Source organism: Urtica dioica, chromosome 5 (genome assembly GCF_054948205.1).
Source record: "Urtica dioica subsp. dioica isolate 48M chromosome 5, U.dioica_male_clone48M_v1_H2, whole genome shotgun sequence".
In the NCBI taxonomy this organism is placed as follows: Eukaryota; Viridiplantae; Streptophyta; class Magnoliopsida; order Rosales; family Urticaceae; genus Urtica; species Urtica dioica.
The window spans coordinates 5784461-5805783 of record NC_142760.1 but is presented as its reverse complement, the minus strand read 5'-3'; the positions used below and the strand labels follow the sequence as shown (position 1 = coordinate 5805783).

Here is a 21323-nt window from a genome sequence, read left to right as displayed (position 1 = left end):
GTTGTAGAAGCAACTCTCCGCGGCGAGAAATATACATCGCCGCGGCGAGATCCTACAACGCTTAGAATAAGCGTTGTAGGAGCGTTTTAAAATCTGAAAATTTCAAATTTTTTTAACTACCCGCCCATTTCATATTCTATACTTAGCGTTTTTTTTTCAATTTTCCCTCATTCTCATTCCTTATTCTACTTCATTTCTTCTCATCTCTCTCTCCACTACTCATCTCTCTCGTCCCTCTCTCTCTCCGCCACTCTCTTGCCGCCCCGCCCCTTTCTCGCCACCACTCTCTCTCTCTCGGCCCCTCTCTCTCTCCCTCTCTCCGACCCTCACATCACTCATCTCTCTCGGCGCCCCCGTCCCTCACCTCGCTGAGCCCCCGCGTCTTCGCCCCGCGCGCTCGCTCCCTCTCTCCGACCCTCACTTCACTCATCTCTCTCGACGCCCTCTCCCTCTCTCCGACCCTCACCTCACTCACCTCGCTAAGCCCCCGCGCCCTCGCCCAGCCCCGCCCCCTCCCTCACCTCGCCGCGCGCCCACGCCGCCCTTTGGTCTCACCTCGCTCGCGCCCACCCTCACCTCGCCGCGCGCCCTCACCTTCGCCGCCCTTGTGCTCGTCCAACTCCGGGTAATGTTTTTTAACATTTTTACATGGACTTATTTAGTGTGAATTCGATATTGATTTGAAATTAGGAAGATATTGTATTGGATTTGAGTTTATTGAATTTAAGTTTGATATTGATTTGATTTGAGAAATATATTTGATATTAGAGTGAATTGAGATTGAAATTGTGTTTTTGTTTAGAATCGGATTGGATTTGAGTTTATATTGTGATTTGAGTTGAGTTTATATTGGATTTTTATTACATTTGAGTTGAAATTTGAATTATGTTTTGAATTTTGTTTATTAAATTCAATGTCGTCCACTACTACTACTTCTAGCGATAGTAGTAAAAGAAAAATTAGAAGACAACTAGCACTAAATTCCGATGAAAAAGGAAAAAGAAGAAACACTCTTATGAGTTGGGTTAATAGGGCCAAAACTCTAGGTAAAAAAATTCCGGTACAATTTGATGAAATGGACAACCAATTGGTAAGGAGGGTGATGAGTTGTCGAGTTACTTTGGCGTGCTAGCTAGAGAATACGTTCCACTTTCGATGCGCGATTGGAGATCTAAAGAGAATAATCAAATTAAAGAACGGATTTGGAACGAAATATTAGAAGGATTTACGATTCCTATTGAACAAAAGCACGACTGCCTTATGAGAGTCGGAGAAGCGGCAAAGTTATTTCGTCATGAGCTATACAACGATCTACTCAAAGATATCATCAACGATCCAATCGCCTTAAAGAGACCGGCTTGTGTTTTGAAATTCTACACAAGTGTCACCGAAGAAGATTGGATAGCATTTGTTGAGTATAGACGATCTGAAGTGTTCAAACAAACATCGGAACATGGGAAAGCAAATACCGGAAAGAGTGTGTACAAATCTCGAACGGGCCGAAATGGATATCGAAAGCTTGATCAAGAAAAGGTTAGGTTCATTTATTTTTTTTAGTTATTCCAAATTTGCCATTGTTTATTAATTATTGTATAATTACTTCTTACTAGCACGAAGAAACGGGGGAATGGCCTACGAAAGAGGAACTTTGGATTGACTCGCGAATGAAAGACGTAGATAACTACAAGGATGAGAAAGACAAACTAATGGCAGAAAAAATCGTAAGTACTTTACATTTGTTATAACAATTAATCTTGTAATTTTATTTGAAAATAATTTTGTGTAGAAAGCGTTATCACAACAAGCAACGCAAGGGACATGGGAGCCGGAATCGGGAAAGAGCATTTTGCAAGAAGCTTTGGGAACGTCGCGAGTTTGCGGTCAATCCAAACACACTTCGCGTTTCAAGTACTTTGTTCCTCCAACGCCGAACGAAGAATTAATTAGGATGCGTCGGGAGATGAGCGAGTTGAAATCTTTGGTGATGAAAGCCTTCGTTGGAAATGGTAGCATTAATGTCGGAGATGCTAATATCGAGTCGCCTAGTGTCGAGCGTGTGGAAGAGAATCTCAAGGACAAGGTTGTTGATGATGAAGAGATGGCAAACGTTGAAGAACACGTTAATGACGTGGTCTCTTTAGGTATGTTCATTATTTTTTTTTATCTATAAAGCTAAATATTTTGGTATTAAGATATTGATATATATATTCGTGATTTGCTTAGAACACGACGATGTTGGCGATCGTCCGAAGATCGATCCTAACATCGTTGATGATCGTCCGAAGATCGATCATGTCGTTGTGGAAAAACCCAATAGTGTTCATGCTAGTTGCTCATTGAATCCAATCAAGCCGGTGACACCGAGTTCGGATGAAAGCGTCGAGTGTCTTCTTTTCATTGATGATGTTGTGAAAGGAGGCACAACTCATGTTGCAAATGGGCGAGCGTACATGAATGGAGGCGTAGTTCATTTCTCACCTTTGGAGGAAGGAAATTTACGCGTGGCCGTTTCGGGGGTTTTGATTAAAAAAGCAAAATTGCCAATTCCCACCGAAGAAGCTCAAACCATTGAAGATGCTATAGGCGGGTTTGTCTCGTGGCCGAAGAGACTCATAGAAATGGACACGGGAATAGAGAGTCGCGGTCCGGTTGTCAAACAACTCTCAAAGCTCGGTTTTGAGAGTGAAGCTAGCATCGACGATGCTAAGAAGATTTCGTACAAGGTGATTAATCCCAAGTATCGATTGCTCGCTCAACATGCCAACAAAGTAATGTTACCGGAAGGAGATGTGATTATGGTCAATGTTAGTCCAAGTCTCGCGGCTATCCCGATTCCGGTGTCATTTGAAGACGTTTCCGATTTTTTGCAATACTTGGAAATTGGCGCGGGGAGCATAACGGTTTATATGGAGTAAGAGTTTTCTTTATATACGTTTTTTAATATCAATGTTCAATATTTAGTGTTTTGATCAACTAAATATTTGTTTGTCATAGCTATCTACGCTCGAGGCTAGAAAAGGCGAAGAAAACTCGAAATTATTGTTTTATAAATCCGAGCTTAAGTTCGTACATCGAAAATGACGACGAGGAGGCTTATTTGTCAAAACGAGTCAATAACGTTGGAAACGTGGTACGACATTGCAAATTTGGTGAACTAGTTTTGATGTCGTATAATAAAGGTGCGCATTGGATGCTCGTTGTCCTCGACCTTTGGAGAAATAGCGCTATGTTCTTTGACCCGTTGAGAAATAAAATCTCAATCGATTGATAAAAAGGTAATATTTTGATTTCTTAAATAATTTTTATTATAAATCGTTCTAGTGGTTTTTTCTCTTATAATCTCCGTGTTATATAGGGTTCTTGTTGATTTCAAGCTCGAGCATCAAAACGCCCATAGTAACGGGCAATCAAGGTACATCAAGGCTTGGGACGCTCCGAGACAAACGGGAAACACGAAATGCGGGTATTTTGTGATTTCTTATATGCGTGATATAGTCATAGGAGGTGTAGGAAAATTAGAAAATAAGAAATCCTATACAAAGGAGGATTTAGAGAGAGTTAGGGAAGAATGGGTAAGTTATGTACAAACATTTATTAACTGTGATGATTAGCTAGTTTTTTTTATTGAATTATGGATTGGTTGTTCTATATATTATTTTTTGTATTGAAGATTATTTTCAGGTGCTAGTATCGTGTAAAAACAGATTTTGGATTGAAAAAAAATGATTCTCGCCGCGGCGAACTATACTTCTCACCGCGGCAAGTAATTCTCGCCGCGGCGAGAAAAGATACAGAGAGCAGGCAGATTAGAAATCTTAGTCTCGCCGCGGCGAGTTTTTTAAAAAAAATTCATCGCTTTCCTACAACGGATATTGTATCCGTTGTAGAATCAACTCGCCACGGCGAATATTACACGTCGCTGCGGCGACGTGTAATATTCGCCGCGGCGAGTTGATTCTACAATGGATATAATATCCGTTGTAAAAAAATCTCGCCGCGGCGAAAATTATATGTCGCTGCGGCTGGGATTTTTTAATTATTTAGAAATTTCACAATGGATGTATACCGTTGTAAGAGGTTCCACAACGCTTACATATCCGTTGTAGAAAGTTGGATTCTACAGCGGATGTTGAAGCGTTGTAGAAACCTCTTGGATTCTACAACGGATGTGGAAGCGTTGTAGAAACCTCTTGGATTCTACAAAGGATATTTAAGCGTTGTAGAAGTTTCTACAACGCAGGATTCTACAACGCTTGACAAGCGTTGTAAAATCATTCCGCAACGGTTTTTAAGCGTTGTAGAATCCTTGTTTTGTAGTAGTGCATTTTGCGTAGTCTTCTCATCTTGGTAACCTTTAACTTCACTTCACCACGAATTACATTGTATTTTTTGCATTGGTCATTTGATCTTAAGCACTCCATGAAAGAAGATCAACTCTAAACAGTATTGTTCAATAAATAAACTGAACGTACGAGCATAATATTGGTCTTTGTTTATATGTGCACGACTGTTTGGCGTGACCTTTATATCGTGTCTAGGAACTTGGTTTCATTATGGGTGATAAATATTTTTCTTTTTTTTAATCTGAATTTTGGGTGATTTAATACATGTACTTTGGTCCATCTTCATAAAAAAAAAATATTATAGGAAAATTGACAACAATAATATCAATTACTTGTTATTTACTAAAAATCAACAAAAACTCAAATATTGACACATATGGTACCAAATCGCTCACGAATTGAGTTGATTTCGTGGCACATTGGTCACGAATTGGCTGCAGTTCGTGACCAATTTAGTACTAAATGTGTCAATATTTGAGTTTAATTGATTTTTGATAAGTGACAAACAAATGATCTTATTGCTGTCAATTTCCCTACCTTATAAGTGGTTTTTTTTTTTTTTTTTTTTTTTTTTTTTTTTCGGAGTCTTATAAGTTTTTAATTTCATCAAAAAATTTATCACAACATTGACGGTAGTTTTTCTTATTTACTTTTTTTTTTTCTTTAGGAAAGGCTGAATTTTTTTTTTTTGGTCGAAACTTTTTTCTTGAAGGTATTTTTGCTATCGGTTGGGATTGAACCCATGACCTCTAATAGAGAGGTAGCGTGAAATTATCACTGGAGCAAACTAGAGACTACTTGTTGTCCAAACTTTATGAGATTTACCATGTGTTAAGATTTGAGGATTAAAATGGTAGTTATCAATGATAAACCATTAATTTTGTTTTACGCAAATGTCAGCAACCATTGAAATTATCAACATAAGCTTTATGCTGAAATTATCAACATAAGTTTTACTATGCATATTTGAAAATATGAACAATTTTTAGCTGAATTTTGTAGTGAACCTTTTTTTTATTGGAACCGAATATTTTTTTTTCCATAATTTCGAGGCATGTCAATTATTGATTCCCAGCTACGGAAATGAATTTAGCACATTTGATTTCTCCAGAAAGAGTTTATTTATTTAGCTCGGGAAAGATATAATAAAGCTACATCACTTTACTGATTTATTTATTGAGTATCGTTGTAGATATTTGTGTTCTGTACATATATCGATTATAAAATTTAGTACATTGAAACATAAGTGGATAAATAAATAAATAAAGATGTTCCTAAAAACATATCGCTGTGTAGATATAGAATTGAAAACTCATGAAACAAATCAATAAAATTAACGCGGTTATCCGACCAGTCTGTCTAGTCAACCTGGCATTATTGGACTTCGTCTGCTTTCCCGAATCAAAACCCATTTGTTTAGAGCTATCACAATAATTTCATAATAAAAATAATATATTTCTTTTCAGAAACCAGCTCATGCACCAAATGAAGATTTTAATCCATGTGACTAACCTCGTTTGCACTAGCAAGAATTAATTTATTTTTGTACAATCTCTCAACCTATTTTGGCATTTTATTATGAAAATTCGATAGAATATTACTAATAGTTATCCGTTTTTCTACTAGATGTTTCGAATTTATTTGCATGTACCACTAATTTTTAGATTCGACCTATCTTTTCTGTAAGTTGTATCATTTTCAGCGACCGTCATGAGGCCAAAAAAGTGGATTTTTGTTAATTCTTTGTCCAAAATAAAAGAAACAGTACTTTTCAGATTTAGTTTCTTGTTACTTTCTACGTTAATTCGAGTAGCTACATCACAAATCAGAGTTTTTTTTTTCTATATTAAAAAACTGCGGCCACCAGCTGGTTTGTGATAAGAGGACGATGGATTATATATATTTTTGGCACTTGGCGGCTTTCGACTCATAATCCAAATTTCACACATTTTTACCAATAATCTCATGTACCGTCCTTTGTTAGTATGCAAATCTTTTATGTAATTTGGGATATGATAGACCCAGGAAATGGAGCGACGCCTGAAAAATCAATAAATCTTCACAAGTACCTAATCACATATATATAATAAAAGATATATAAATAAACAAAGAAAGAAATTAAAATATTGAATTATATTTTTATTTAAGCTTGCGGGAATCAAAGATAAATCCACAGAAATTGACCAAGAAATTTTGAAGATTTTGCTTTGGGTGAACCGGAAAGTGGGAAAAAGTGTGGACTTGGAAGAAAATCAGCAGTTGACAGTATGAAAGTAAATATATATAGTTATATACCCGTTAATAAGCGGTATCAGTATCTCCGTAAATGAAACCCAATATACCGGTCAGTTTTTATAATCATTGAGATGATAATCAGTTAGTGAGATGAATAAACTCACTACTGACTTATATCGCTACTTAGGAGACCGAAGAGTAATTCGAGCCAGCAAAAGCAATGTCGTACAATGAATAATTAACAGATCTACATTTGCTATGCAATCGTTTAGACACAAACCAGACACGTTTCAATTATTTACGAGCTCGACAAAACCTTGGAGAGAGTGGTTTGAACCGTGGTAATCGAATCGATAGCCGTTTTCGCGAACCAACTGATCCCAACTTTAAGTCTATGCTCGTCAGTCGGCAATCTTGCCAAGTATGCTATTTTTCTTGCTGCAAAAAGAAAAACAGAGTGCCCATTTATTCTATGAGCTGAGAAAAGGGTACATAAATAAGAGAGTTCAAATTGAGAGTTTACCAGTATGACCGATAGGACCTTCAATGGTTAAGCCATCAATAAACGAAGGAGTAACTGCGGCGTCATTCTTCCCCAGAGTCATCATTTCACCCAAATTCTGAAATCTGCAATACAGCAAATATTCATTTCCATGGGGAAAAATTAGCATAATCGAATTAAAAAAAATAAATAAATAATAGTATGATATTCAAATTTGAAACATGAATTTAAACATAGATTAGCTTTTACGAACTGTTGCTTCTGGGCCAACCTAAGCCTCTGGTTCAGATGCATTTTACTTTCATCATTACACTAGAATTTTCATGGTTTACTGTTTAAGCTTTCAGATAGAAAATAAGAAATGTTATCCTTGCTATTTATCGAAAAGAGGATGAATATAAAAGTTAGAAATAAGTGCCGACACGCCCTAAAAAGGAACATATCGGAAGGAAAGATATTCGTTAATCAATTTTTTTTTTCATCTAAATATATTGTAGCCAAAGACAAAATGAAACAGTACCTAAAAGGCAAAAGAGGGCGGTCATTGATCGCAGCCCAGAGATTCCAACCAGCAAAGTCAGCTTGCTGAAATGCAACCTGGGAATAGCATAAGAGGCGGAGATTAAATAATGTATAATTTAGTTAAATCAACATGACCAACTGAGTGATTACAAGAGAAATAAAAAATTAAAAAGAATTAAAAATAAAACCTGTGCAGTTGCAGGAAGAAGCCTGCCATTTGGGTCCCTTAGAGTAGAAGAATCGCCGAGTGCAAATATGCGTGGATGACCCTTTACACGGAGAGTCTCGTCCGTCTCTGCTTGACCTCGTGAGTTTAATGGAATCTCACTTCGCATATCACGAGGTTCTAGCTGAGGAAGAAGAGACGTAGATCCAACTGTCCATAATACCAGATCTGCTTCCAGGGTTTGACTCTTCAATCCCCTCTCGGCCGGCTTGACTTCCAATATGTATTTCTCAGGTTCGGTGTCTGTTGAAGATTCAACTTTTCTTATTTCGCGGACAAAATAACCCAATAGAAGTTCAACGTTCCTAGAAGAGAGGACCTGTAATAATCAACAATTGACATGAGGGCTTGGACTTTTTCACTATTAAGAAATACCTTAAACTGAATTAGAATTGAGAAGCCTGGGTAATTAAGAGCACAGATAGATAATCTACAACTAAAATAACTCAACCAATAAACTAACTCAATTCTCTCACACCCCTAATGACCCATCGTTATGTCCTATTAATACTAAAATATATGTAAATAAAAGATGCAATTAAATAAATAAAACGACTAAAATGCCCTCCCACTAAAACTAAGAGTTTAACAAGGTAAAGAGGAAAGCTGATCATAACTAATTGCAACTATATCCACTATCACATTTCATATCCATGCCAAGTCCAATCCTGGAAGTTGAGAGTTCTGTACGGAGGTTGATTATGCGAAACACAAGAAAAGCTAAAAATCCAACCACTATTTACTTTTGAAAGTCTTCAATAATTACGTTGACAGAAATGTATTGTTTTTTAGGTCGGATTACTTTTCTTTAAGTGTCACGAACTTTTCCAAATGTTGACCTAGCTTCATACGATACACACACAACACACACACACACACACACACACATACACACACAAGAATAATATTAGCCTCAGCGGTAACGTACTTTCATCGCAGCTTCTCTGTTACCGGGCGACGCTTGTGAGCATATCGTCGGCTCTGAATTGATAGCTTGAACTCTTCCTCTATCTTGGAGTCTTTCAGAGATTGTGGCTGCTAATTCAACTCCAGAGTAACCACAGCCAACAACAGTCACGCGGATCAGTGAGTTCTTCTTTCCAAAGTATCTCCTCTCCAGTGTTTTCAATCTATTCTCGACCCTCTGCGTTACAATGAAACTGAGACCCAAAGGAATAGTACAAAACGCAATATAATCAAAATATTGGCCTGAACCAAAAACGCTCACCAGAGCATCCTCAAGGGTGGAAAATGGAAAAGCATGCTCAGCTGCTCCGGGTACAAAATCGAGTCTAGTTTCAGTTCCTAAAGCAAGAACCAGCCTGGGCTGTCCAGGGAAAAACCAGACTGTTAAATGAAAGAAGGTCAAATCATCGTTCATGTACTATTATACATTATACAGAAAGAAGGCTTATAAAAACTCAGGATTCAGTTGTTTTCCGAAATTCTTTTAACAATTTTGACTAAATTTAAATATCAAGAAATCTTTGCAAGATGGTCAATGACCATACCAGTCATATTCAATAAGAAGACCGCTTTCTAGATGAATACTTCCTCCACAGCCGGACTTTGCGGGTCCATTGTTTCCAAAATGATCAGTCGGATGTAAAGATTTGATCTTATCTTGGAAAAACAGCACACTCGTTTTTGCCAGCAAGTCTGCGAACCGGGGAGCTATTTCCCATTCATCCACCTCTGAAAGATTAGGCAATGACTATTAAGATTTGAGAAACACAAAAGACGAACTGTATTAAAATCCAAGAGAAGGAAAGGAAAGATCATTGTATAACTTTTCAATTGCATACCTCTGGATAGAAGCTCATACAACAACGGCTTAAAAACAAATCTTTCTGACCGATCAATCAGAAGCACCTGGAAGCAATGAAATATTCATAACTTACTTTTTAAACATATTATATGTGTATATATGTCTGTGTATACATTTATTGAAATGGGAATAGTCATTCTATTTATAAGAATAAGAATAATAAATTACAAGCATGTCTGATACAATACAGAAATTGCTTAAAACAAGAGGACAAGACCCGTCCTGAATTTGATCTGAATCCCTTCATATTCACCGCATGTTCCAGAATTCAAAATGCACATATTACATCTGAACCTCTTGCCCAATGGGACTCCTAACTTGATCAGCGGGGAATAGATTATCATATCTGATGTGCCAAAGTACAATGCACAAAACGATAGTCCACACTTTCTATATCTGATTGTGATAAGACAACCTTTCAGGGAAGTTTTAATTTCCACGTTCGATTGTAGTAATGAAAGCGCGAGGAAGGCTTATAGATTTGACAGAAAAGCTTTCTGAAGCCCGAGCCTCCAACCAACTCGAAACAGTCGCAAATATTCAGAACTTTACATGTATTATATTCGATTGTTAAATAATCAAACAGGGACATAATAAAATATAACTTTACTAACTGCAACTTACTCTGTCAATATCAACTCTTTATTCTCCGACTTAGGGTTAAGCTTCTCATTTACTCTCTCCAAAGAAACCAAATCTTATATACACAGAAGAAATGAACTTACTTGAGGTTTTTTGCCGTCTGGCCAAACGAGTGATTCAAGTCTTAAAGCAGTATAAAGCCCTCCAAATCCACCACCCAGAATGCATATTCTAGGTTTCTGCAAAAAAAAAAAAAAAAAAAAAAAAAAAAAAACCCTTTTTCCCTCAAATATGCGATCATTGATGAACTTACTTTCTCTCGCAAATAATTACATCTAACACCTGGTTTTACAGACTTCATAGCTCTGAAGAGTATTGTTACTATATTAATTCTTTAAAATAAGTGCTACAAAAGGTCAAGGGCTTGTGAAAACTGTTTAGTAGTCCTTCAATTACTCGATATAATATACATACTATTCGTACATTACAAGTAGTCACAACTAAAAAAGAGCACGAAAAAAGCTACATAAATAATTGTATATAAAAAAAAAGGCTTAACCTTCTTATCTGGCCAAGAAAAAAACTGTGGTTCGGGTTCCGATTCAGATGTCTCTGTGAATCCTCTTCCGTTTCCCGTTGAGGCAGCCGAAGAAACTAAGCGCGTGTGGCTTTTCCTTCTAGAACCTTTTCCCGACGGAAAACTGTTCTGGATTCGTCTCGGAAACCCAGGGAATAAGTTGCTCCTTTGGCCTGAAACAGAGAAACCACGCTCGCGTGTTGGACCGACTCCAAATTACAGTTCCAAGCAAATATATACACACATATATATACATAGAGAGAGAGAGGGGATACATGGATTGATAGGTCCGAGCGCGAGAGAAGAAGACAGCACAATCCGAGCCATGGACGCAAGGGAACAAAATTGAGGATACGGAGTGATTTCCTCTCACTAACTCCTTTTGGGAATGCTCTGGTAGCAATGAACGAAAGTCCAGACGTATTCCGTGCAGAGCCAGATTGTCCTTATATATGTTACCCTTAGTTTTGTGCTTCCTCAAATAAAATGGTGGGGAGATAAAATGTAGAAAATTTTAGAGAATAAAAAATAAAATAAAAATAAAGAACATAAAAAAAGGGAAAATAACGCATTTATACCCTGTGTTTTAGTGAAATGTCGAGTTTAACCCTCGGTTTTCAAAAATGTCGAGTTCATACCTTCTGTTTAACTAAAATGACGAAATTATACCCTCTGTTTAACTAAAATGACGAAATTATACCCTGAAATAGACAACAGTGTCTTAAATATTCTTTTTATTGACTTTTCATTGACGTTGACTATAATATTGATAATATAAACACCAATTATCTTTATTCATTCGCGCCATATATGTAATTTATTTAAAAACTAAAAAATAAACAACAGTCTCTTAATCGTGAAGAACACAGAAAGAGGCAAAGGGGTAAACATCGATAGTTGATAGTCATCAAAATCGCATATTCGAACAGAGAATCCAAGAGAGTTACAATTCGAACACAGAATGAAGTCATTTCTTAGGCGATATGAGTTTTATTATTTAATTTCAATTTAAGGCTATTTTATTTCAAAATTGAGAATTTGAAAATTAGGGTACTGATTTAGATTTGATTCGGTTTTTCTTATATAAGAGTTAATATCAATGAAAGGGAGATTTGTGACGCTGTTATTCATTTCAGGGTATAATTTCATCATTTTAGTTAAACAGATGGTATGAACTCGACATTTTTGAAAACTGAGGGTTAAACTCGACATTTCACTAAAACACAGGGTATAAATGTGTTATTTTCCCTAAAAAAAATTAAATAACTCAATTCTAATTGCCCGAATGAACTAAAAGTCTAAAACCTAAAATTTAAGTTCTTTTATTCGTTGAGTTGTGCGAAGTCTCTTATAGCATTTCTACTATTTTCTTGATTTAAAAAAAAAAGAAAAAAGAAAAAAGAAAAAAAAAAGAGCCAACTTTCAACCTTGGCTCGCATTTTTTTTCTCTCGAACCAAAAACGTTCACCGGTCTCTCATGCCACAATCTCGTCTTTCTCTCTCGAACCCAAAACACTCAAATCACCTTAATTGATTTTAGAATTTTTGAACACCCCCATATTGATGTGCTTCTTTGTCATCATCATTGTCTTCTTTGTCTTTGCCTACGTCTCGTTCTCACTATCATTCGTTCTTCGTCATTCACGACACCCAAAAAACCAAAATGACGAAGCTAAACAGTATGAAATTGGCATAGAGGTACTTAATCCATTCTCTTGAAGAGCAAAGAATGGACTCCTGAATAGAGGGCGAAGTATTTAAAACACGGGGTATGTGAAGATGGTGAAGGGTACATAAAATTCAACAGCCATCCATGGGACAATGTGGCTTGGGAGTTCTTCATCTCCCAAGTTAGAAAGTTTTTGAAGAAGTTAACAGCCTCCTTGCAGGAGGAAGAATTGAAGAAGAGGAAGAAGATTCACATTTTCATGGTATCAATCTACCTTTGAGAGTTGGAAGTTTAGATGGCTTGACGAAATATGATTGGATTGGTCTCTCAACTACCATTATGTTCTTAAATAAATATAACGATGGTGGTTGAGGAAGAAAATTATTTTTATATGATTCTGGAATAAAATCGGGAGTTTGATCAATGTTACAAAACCTTTAATCCTTGTCTTGGAGAACAATATATATAGAAACTTGATCACTGCTAGTAACAATTTTTTCTTCAAATGCAACACTCTTTGTAATTTCTCCCTCCCAAAACTCAACATCTTCATGATAATCTTGCATTTCCCGTTTAAAAAATTGTTATTTATGTTGGATTGTAAGGCTTATAGTCCCAAAAGCGTTATGTGTAACCAACAAAATAGATCTTAATTATTTTTGCGTCCAAATTTCTCTCATGTGACCGGCAAAGTCGTGCTTGATGCACAACCTTAGACGTTCAAATGCCTAATACTGGGCTTCTTCAAAGTAAAGTGTCGTCCTTAGTGATTCTCCCCAAAGTGAATATGGTAATGAGGGATGACAATCTATGCTCCTAACCAAATCCTTAAGAGTTCGGTTTCGTCGTTCCGCAACACCATTCATGTTGAGTTTGCCTGGCATTGTGTATTATGAACAATTTCACACTCTTTGAAAGGTTTCGAATGTTGCTTTCCTTATCTGAAGTACCTAACCCTAATTCCTAAACAATGCACGATCGGGTTTGATAGCCTTAATTTTATTTGTGAGTTGAAGCTCAACTTCGACTTTGAAATTATTGAAGATTTCCATAAACTGAAACTTCTCATGTATTAATATGAATTAGTTATAAGACATCTTGTTCGGCGTCTAATCAATTATCGTCTGTTTGTTTTCCTTTGATGCACTCAACACTGATTTGAAAATTTATTTTCCTAAAAATCGGAAGGACGGATGGTCATTGGTTTATCAAGAATGCTTTCGTGTTGATTGTATCTGCCAAGAACATATTGGGCAGTCCGGCGTATATATGCATACTTCAAGCTCGCTCATTCAAAGTTATGTTCATCATCTACGCTACTCCATTTTGTTGGGAGGTTCTTGGAATATGCTTCACCATGTAGATCCCATTGTCCACACAATATTTCTTGAAGTTATTATCAATATATTATCCATCATTGTTGGACTTCAACATTTTAACTTCAAGTTTGTCTCGTTCTCCACCGTTGTTTCAACCTCTTGAAAGTAGCAAACACACATCAAATTTATTCTACATGAAATAAATTCATACCTTTCTCTCGGAGTCATCGATGAATATCACGTAGTAGCGATCGAAATCCTCCGAGTAAAGGGACTGATGTAGTCCCCTACACATAGGTATGCAACAGCTCAAGTTTCTCATATTTAGGTTCTCTGCTCGCATTTGTAAAACTAACTTGCTTCTGTTTTCAAAGAATGCAAGTCTCGCACGTTGTTGCCGGCCCGTCCCGGCTCGGTGAAACGACGACGGTCGCGATAGCGGCCAACCTTGGATCTCCCTTCGGCGCACGGCCGGCCCTGGGCCGTCTCCCAGCCAATGGCCGGCCCAGGGCCGTCACTCGGCCATTGGCCGGCCTTGGGAAGTCGCTCGGCTGGCCCAGGGCCGTTACTCGGCCATTGGCCGGCCCTGGGAAGGCGCTCGGCCGGCCCTGGGCCGTCACTCGGCCAATGGCCGGCCCAAGGCTGTCACTCGGCCATTAGTCGACCCTGGGAAGTCGCTCGGCCGGCTCTGGGCCGTCACTCGGCCGATGGCCGGCCCAGGGTCGTCACTCAGCCGATGGCCGGCCCAGGGCCGTCACTCGGCCATTGGCCGGCCCTGGGAAGTCGCTCGGCCGACCCTGGGCCGTCACTCGGCCAATGGCCGGCACAGGGCCGTCACTCGGCCATTGGCCGGCCCAGGGCCGTCACTCGGCCATTGGCCGGCCTTGGATCATCACTCGGCCGGCCCTGGGACGTCACTCGGCCGGTCCTGAACCTTCACTCGGCCAAGGGACCTCCAAAACGTCCCCACGTCGCCTATAAATATGAGGCTCGACCCCTCGAGTCAGGTAATCCGAAATTGAGTACTGAAAGCTACTGAACTCATAACTCACTCATATCTCTCAAGTCTCGGCTCTGTAAACACCTAACCTCTTTTACCCACCTCAATCCTACTAATGTTGAGCGTCGGAGAGGTAAACAGAGGCACCCCCTATGTTTCCCCTTTGTAGTTCACACTTTCTTACTCGCTTTTCAGGTGTCAAGACGAGACAAGCATCATCAACAGCTAAGGGATGACTTGGGATACCAAGTCCGACACGCTCGAACCAAAGCGAGATCACTTGGTCCGGCCTTGGGTCTGACCGCTTTCGGTTACTAAATAGTTATCCGAAAACGAGCGACAACATTTTGCGCTAGAAGGAGGGGACCTCCCGACCTTGGCGATGCCATCTCTTCCAATCCCTTTTCTTGCAACCTCTACGACTCTCGAGAGATGAGTCAAATTCCTACTACCTCCGCAGGTACTCGAGCGACGGGCTCAAGATACGGCCTCCGAAGCCTCGCGCATCGCCTAGGAGGCTAGCCTCGTGACAACGAGAGCCAGCCCCAAGACTCGGCGAATGACCCCGAGGCCGCGCTCCGAGAGGACACGGCTCGAAGGCTCGCCGAGCTCTTAGACCGTCCCGGCGTTGATGGTTCGCTTATCGCGACCTTCTCGGTTATGACATCGAGGATAGGACCGCCCAGGGTGACTCCGACCCCGACTATGAGGGGGAGTCAAGAACCGACGAAGCAACACCTAGCCTCGTCCAATCCCGGTCCGAAAGGACAAAGGGCGCTCCGGCCGGACTGTCCCGTCCGGCACGACAACATACGCGGCCCCATTCTCGGGGGCTTGCCCCCTCGGTTTCAAGAGGCGGCCGGACACGGCCCCTCGTCGGGGAGAGGGCCGCCCTCGGGGACGATGGGGCCGACAGCCAAAGCGCTCGCTGGACGATCCGGCCAAGGGCAACTTCGCCTCGCCAAGCGCCGAGCGGAGACCTGAGGGAGCATCTGACGGCGCAGAGAAACTCCTGAGGGGAGGATCTCCGCCAAAGGTTCAACTCCCGAAGGGACGCACTCCCCGCCACCACTCTTGGCCGACTTCAGGCCAACGCCGAGGATCAAGCGTCCAATGAGTGTCAACAGGCGACTCCCGCGGCCCCGGCGGTCAGCCCAGCCAACGGGCTTGACATGGTGACGATGATCCAAAGCCTTCAAAACCAGATCATCAAGATGAGGGAGTCAGGGAGGCAAAGGCCTTATGGAGGGATCGAGGAGTTATACTCTCCCTTCGCCGCTCAAATCCTCGCGCAGCCTTGCGTGGGGAATTTCAAGTTACCATCCAACCCTCCTTACGACGGACGAACGAACTCGAACTTCCACATCCAGCATTACGAGACGTGGATGACTATGCAGGGACAGTCGGACGCCACCCTGTGTCAAGCTTTCATCCTGACCCTCACTAGGTCGGAATTCAAATGGTTCCAAAGCCTGAGACCGGGGAGCATCTCGTCCTTCCGAGCCTTGCGAGAGGCCTTCTTTGCTCGGTTCTCCACGCTCGTGGCACAAAAGAAGTCGAAAACCTACCTCCTGTCTATCCGGCAGGGAAGAGACGAGACCTTGAGGCAGTACCTAGCTCGCTTCACCGAAGAATCCCACAAGGTCGAAGGGTTTGACGACAAGGACGCCATCACGGCGATCACAGAGGGAGCTCGCACAAGCAACTTCCTCAAGTCTATTGTTGGAAAGGTCCCGCGAGACATGGCGAAGCTGATGTCGAGAGCCCGCACTTACATGGGGATCGAGAACTATCTCGACGGCCGAGACGGCCGGAAGGCAGGAGGTTAGGGCAGTCGTCGTCGCGATGATCAGGACGGAGATCGTCCCGACCCTCGAAAGATGAGGAACAAGGGAGGCCAAGCCCCTAAGGGTCGCTCCCTCCCTGGACCAAGACCCTCACATGTCGACAGCTTCCGGAAGTTTTCGGCATTCACCCCTCTGAACACTCCGCAAGAGCGGATCGTAGCTCTACACCGCGACAAGCTAGGAAGGCCCGCTCCTCTCACGAAGGATCCCGCGAAGCGAGATCGAAGTAAATTCTGTGAATACCATCAAGACCATGGGCACCTGACGTCCGAATGTTACCAACTCAAGCGTCATATCGAAGCCCTTATTCAAGATAGGAAGCTGAAGGAATACATCCCCAGAACGATCGGGACGGCCGCGGCAGGCGGAGAACGCCCGCGGCAGGAAAGGAACGGTCCGGCGATGGTAACCGTCACTGATCGGACGACGAACCAAGAACCGGAGAGCTCGCAAATGCACGTCGTGGGCTCAATCATGGGTGGCCCGGAGTTCGGAGACTCGAGCGCGCAAAGAAAGAAGAACGTGGGAGAAGTCTCCCAGGGGAAGATAGCGCACTATATCAGCCATACGTACTAGGCTCCCCCTCCGGCCCCGTTCGAGTCCATGGTCTTCACCAACCAGGAGGCGGTGCGAGTTCTCCACCCGCACAATGACGCGATAGTCGTCTCGGCCCCGGTCGCCAACAATCTTGTCCGAAGGATCCTGATCGACAACGGCAGCTTTGCCGACATCATCTTCAAATCGGCTTTGGACAGGATGAAGCTGACCGGACTGAGACCGACCCCGATCTCGACCCCACTCTTCGGCTTCTCCGGGGGAGGGTCATGACCTGGGGGATCGAGGTCACCCATGTCGTGTCATTCCTCGTTGTGGACCAGCCATCGGCATAGAACATCATCATATGTCGCCCGACTCTCAATCGATTGAAGGCCATAACTTCCACCTACCACCTAATGATGAAATTCCCAACCGAGAAAGGAATCGCCATAATGTTGGGAGACCAATCAATGGCGAGAATGTGCTACATCCAAGGTATGGATGGAAAGGGGAAGGGGAAGATGGTGAGCACTGTCTTCCAACTCGGAGACAAATTCCCGTGCAAGATCGAGGAATGAGGCACCTTCGGGGAATTGGATCAGAGGGATGATGCCGAGCATCGGAAGGTGGAGACACCGGATGACCTCGTTCCCGTCGTGCTGGACGACGCCAAACTCGACCAAGTAGTCAAGGTAGGCGCCCAGCTCCCGTCCGAAATCCGACTCCAGCTCGCAGCCTTCCTCCACGAGTTCAAAGACGTCTTCGCGTGGACACACACCGACATGCTGGGAATCGACCCCGAGATAATGGTCCACCGCCTCAATGACGACAAAAGGGTGACCGAACGCGTCCAACCAAGACGGGCGTTCAGCGGAGAGAGGTACCTGGCCATTGGTGAAGAAGTTGACAAGCTTCTCGTCGCCAACTTCATCAGGGAGGCGGAACACCCAGAGTGGGTGTCCAATGTCGTCATGGTAAAGAAGCCAAACGGGAAGTGGCGGATTTGTATCGATTACAAAGACATCAACAAGGCATGCCCGAAAGATAGCTTCCCTCTCCCAAGAATCGAGCAACTCGTGGACGCTACTGCGGCCCATGAACTGCTAAGCTTCATGTCGTCTATTCGGGCTACAATCAGATCCGCATGCACGAGCCAGATCAGATCAAGACCACCTTTGTTACGAACCGCAGACTCTACTGCTACAAGGTCATGCCCTTTGGCCTAAAAAATGCGGGTGCGACGTATCAAAGGCTGGTAAACCGAATGTTCGCCAACCAGATTGGAAAAACAATGGAGGTCTACGTGGACGACATGTTAGTCAAAAGCCTCAAGGCCAGCGACCACGTTCGAGACCTCAGGGAGATGTTCGCAATCCTGCGGTGCTACAAGATGAAGCTCAATCCCAACAAGTGCGCTTTTGGGGTTGAGTCCGGAAAACTCCTAGGCTACATGGTGAGCCGCCGCAGGATCGAAGCTAATCCCGAGAAGATCAAGGCGATCTTGGAAATGAGGTCGCCGCAAAAAGTCAAAGAAGTACAGAGTTTGACGGGAAGGATCGCCGCCTTAACGCGATTCGTTTCCAAGGCAACCGACAGGTGCCAACCGTTTTTTAAAGCATTGAAAAAGACCGACTGGTTCGTATGGATGAAGGAGTGTCAGGAGGCATTCCGCGAAAATGAAGACATACTTCAGCTCTCCTCCGTTTCTTGCGAAACCAAAAGACGGCGAGACCTTGTATGTCTACCTCGCGGTTTCCGACAGGGCCGTGAGCGCGGTCCTGGTGCGCGAAGAAAACAAGGTCTAATGGCCGGTTTATTACGTAAGCAAGACGTTCCTCGACGCCGAGACTCGATACCCGGAAATCGAGAGATTGTACATTGCCCTTGTCATGAGCGCGAGAAAACTGTTCCCTTACTTCCAAGCGCATCCAATCGTGCTACGCACGGGACATCTCATCGAGAAGGCTCTACAAAAAAGGGCATCGTCATGAATGGCCATATGGTCCCAAGAGTTGGGCGAGTGCGGGGTCAAGTTTCAACCGAGAACCGCTATTAAAGGCCAGGCCCTCGCCGACTTTGTGGCCGAGTTCACCAACACGCCCTCAACGGACAAGGACGATGAAGACAACGAGAACGAGGAAGACAAGGAGAACGACCACAATGGGTCGTCGAAGAAGAGGACTAGTGACCCGATAAGGCCGGTCTGGGACTTGCACGTAGATGGCGCATCGAATGCCCGGGGGGTTGGCGCTGGCGTCGTGCTCACAAATCCCGATAGGGAAAAACTAAGATACGCCATGCGATTCGAGTTCAAGGCCTCCAACAACGAGGCATAGTACGAGGCTCTGATCATTGGCTTGGAATTGGCGAACAAGCTAGGAGTCCGAAACCTGCGCATCCACTGCGACTCACAGCTAATTGTGAACCAGGTTAAAGGCAACTACGCAGCCAAGGAGCCGAACATGGTCGCATATCTGTCGAAGACTCAGAAAAATCTGGAAGCCCTGTCATGGTTTGAGATAGTCTAGGTTCCCCGAGAGGCGAAAATTGACGCCGACGCCCTGGCGCGCCTGGCGTCAGGGATAGACGAAGAGGGAGAGGGCAGTGTCCCGATAGAAGTACTAACTCGACCCTACGTCTCGAGGAGCGACGTAGGAATGGTCAACGAAACTCCAACCCCCTCGTGGATGACACCACTCGTGGAGTACCTCAAGCGAGGAGTCGTCCCCGAAAACAAGGAAGAGGCCAGAAAGCTGAAAAGCTTGGCCCCGAAATACACGATGAGGGAGGACAACTTGTTCAGGAGAGGATACTCTATGCCCCTACTCCGATGCTTAACCAAAGTCGAGGCGAAGAAAGCGCTCCGCGAGGTGCACGAAGGGGTGTGCGGGAACCACGCTGCCGGACAGTCTTTGGCCCTGAAGCTGCTAAGGCTCGGATACTTTTGGCCAACCTTGAAAAATGACTCCCACGAGTGGGCCAAAAGATGTGACAAATGCCAAAGGTTTGCACACATCCCGCGCCAAGAACCGGCCCCATTGTGCCCGATCGTCGTACCTCGACCCTTCGCAAAATGGGGAATCGACCTCATTGGTGAGCTGCCTACGGCCCCGAGACAATACAAGCACGCAATCGTGGTTATCGATTACTTCACAAAATGGGTAGAGGCAGAACCGCTGGCAAAGAACACAGAGGCGAACACGACTAACTTCTTCTGGAAGAACATTGTCTGCCGCTTCGGAATACCCGCATCGATCATGACCGACAACGGAAAACAATTCGATAATGCGCGCGTTCGGGACATATGCGAATAGTTGGGCATCAGCAAGACTTTCTCCTCTCCCCGTCATCCTCAGGCCAACGGTCAAGTCGAGGCGATCAACAAGACAATCAAGGAAAACTTAAAGAAGAAGCTGGAAGAAAGAAAGGGAGCGTGGGCGGAGGAGCTTCCCATGGTCCTCTGGGCGTACCGGACTACCGCGCGGAACGTAACCGGCGAAACCCATTTCGCAGTTGCATTCGGCATCGAGGCCGTGGTACCCGTCGAGACCAAGCTGCCAACCTTCCGCATTGAAGAGTTCGAGGAAGCCGCCAACAACGAAGCAATAAGGCTTGAGCTAGACCTCATAGACGAGAAGAGGGCGGACGCACTCACTCGCCTCGCCGCACAAAAGAGGAATGTCGAAAAGTACTACAATTCGAAGGTCAAGCTACGGAAGTTCGCTGATGGGAGCCTCGTCCTCAGAAGGGTGTTCCAAAACACCAAGGTGCAGGGAGCGGGAGTCTTTGGTCCCACCTGGGAAGGCCCGTATCGTGTGCGCCGAGCCATCCGTGGTGGTACATACGAGCTCGAGAACCTAGAAGGACTTGTGTTCACTCATCCATGGAACGCCGAACACCTGAGGCAATACTACCAATAGAAGCCAGCGCCCGATTTCTTTATGCTTGATTGTTTTCATTTTATTTCCGATTTTAGTAAAAAACAATTTCAAATTTAAATAAGGCTAGCGGCCTGGGAATGTAATTTTTGCTTATTTCAACAGAGTAATGGGATTACATTTCGCCTCGAAAACCGTGTCATATGTTGTTATAATTTCTAGTTTCCTCTACGAGTACACAAGAAACTCGGGGGGCTA

The 21323-nt window shown here is 43.2% G+C and overlaps 2 protein-coding genes across 2 annotated transcripts; one reads left to right on the top strand and one right to left on the bottom strand.

Annotated features, from left to right (window-relative positions):
- Positions 1–6614: 6614 nt before the first annotated feature.
- Positions 6615–11319, bottom strand: NDC1 (NAD(P)H dehydrogenase C1). Its single transcript, XM_089616110.1, has 11 exons — positions 11091–11319; positions 10798–10988; positions 10382–10477; positions 9634–9700; positions 9340–9523; positions 9057–9150; positions 8757–8972; positions 7791–8147; positions 7601–7677; positions 7102–7205; positions 6615–7016 (listed from the first exon to the last, which is right to left on the bottom strand). Exons 1-11 carry the CDS (start codon positions 11140–11142, stop codon positions 6877–6879), a joined length of 1578 nt encoding a protein of 525 aa, XP_089472236.1. The 5' UTR covers positions 11143–11319; the 3' UTR covers positions 6615–6876.
- Positions 11320–20639: 9320 nt separating this feature from the next.
- On the top strand, positions 20640–21107 carry LOC149394999 (uncharacterized). The gene is made up of 2 exons (XM_089614177.1): positions 20640–20789; positions 20892–21107. The coding sequence occupies exons 1-2, from the start codon at positions 20640–20642 to the stop codon at positions 21105–21107; spliced, it is 366 nt and encodes a 121-aa protein (XP_089470303.1).
- The last annotated feature ends 216 nt before the right edge of the window (positions 21108–21323 follow it).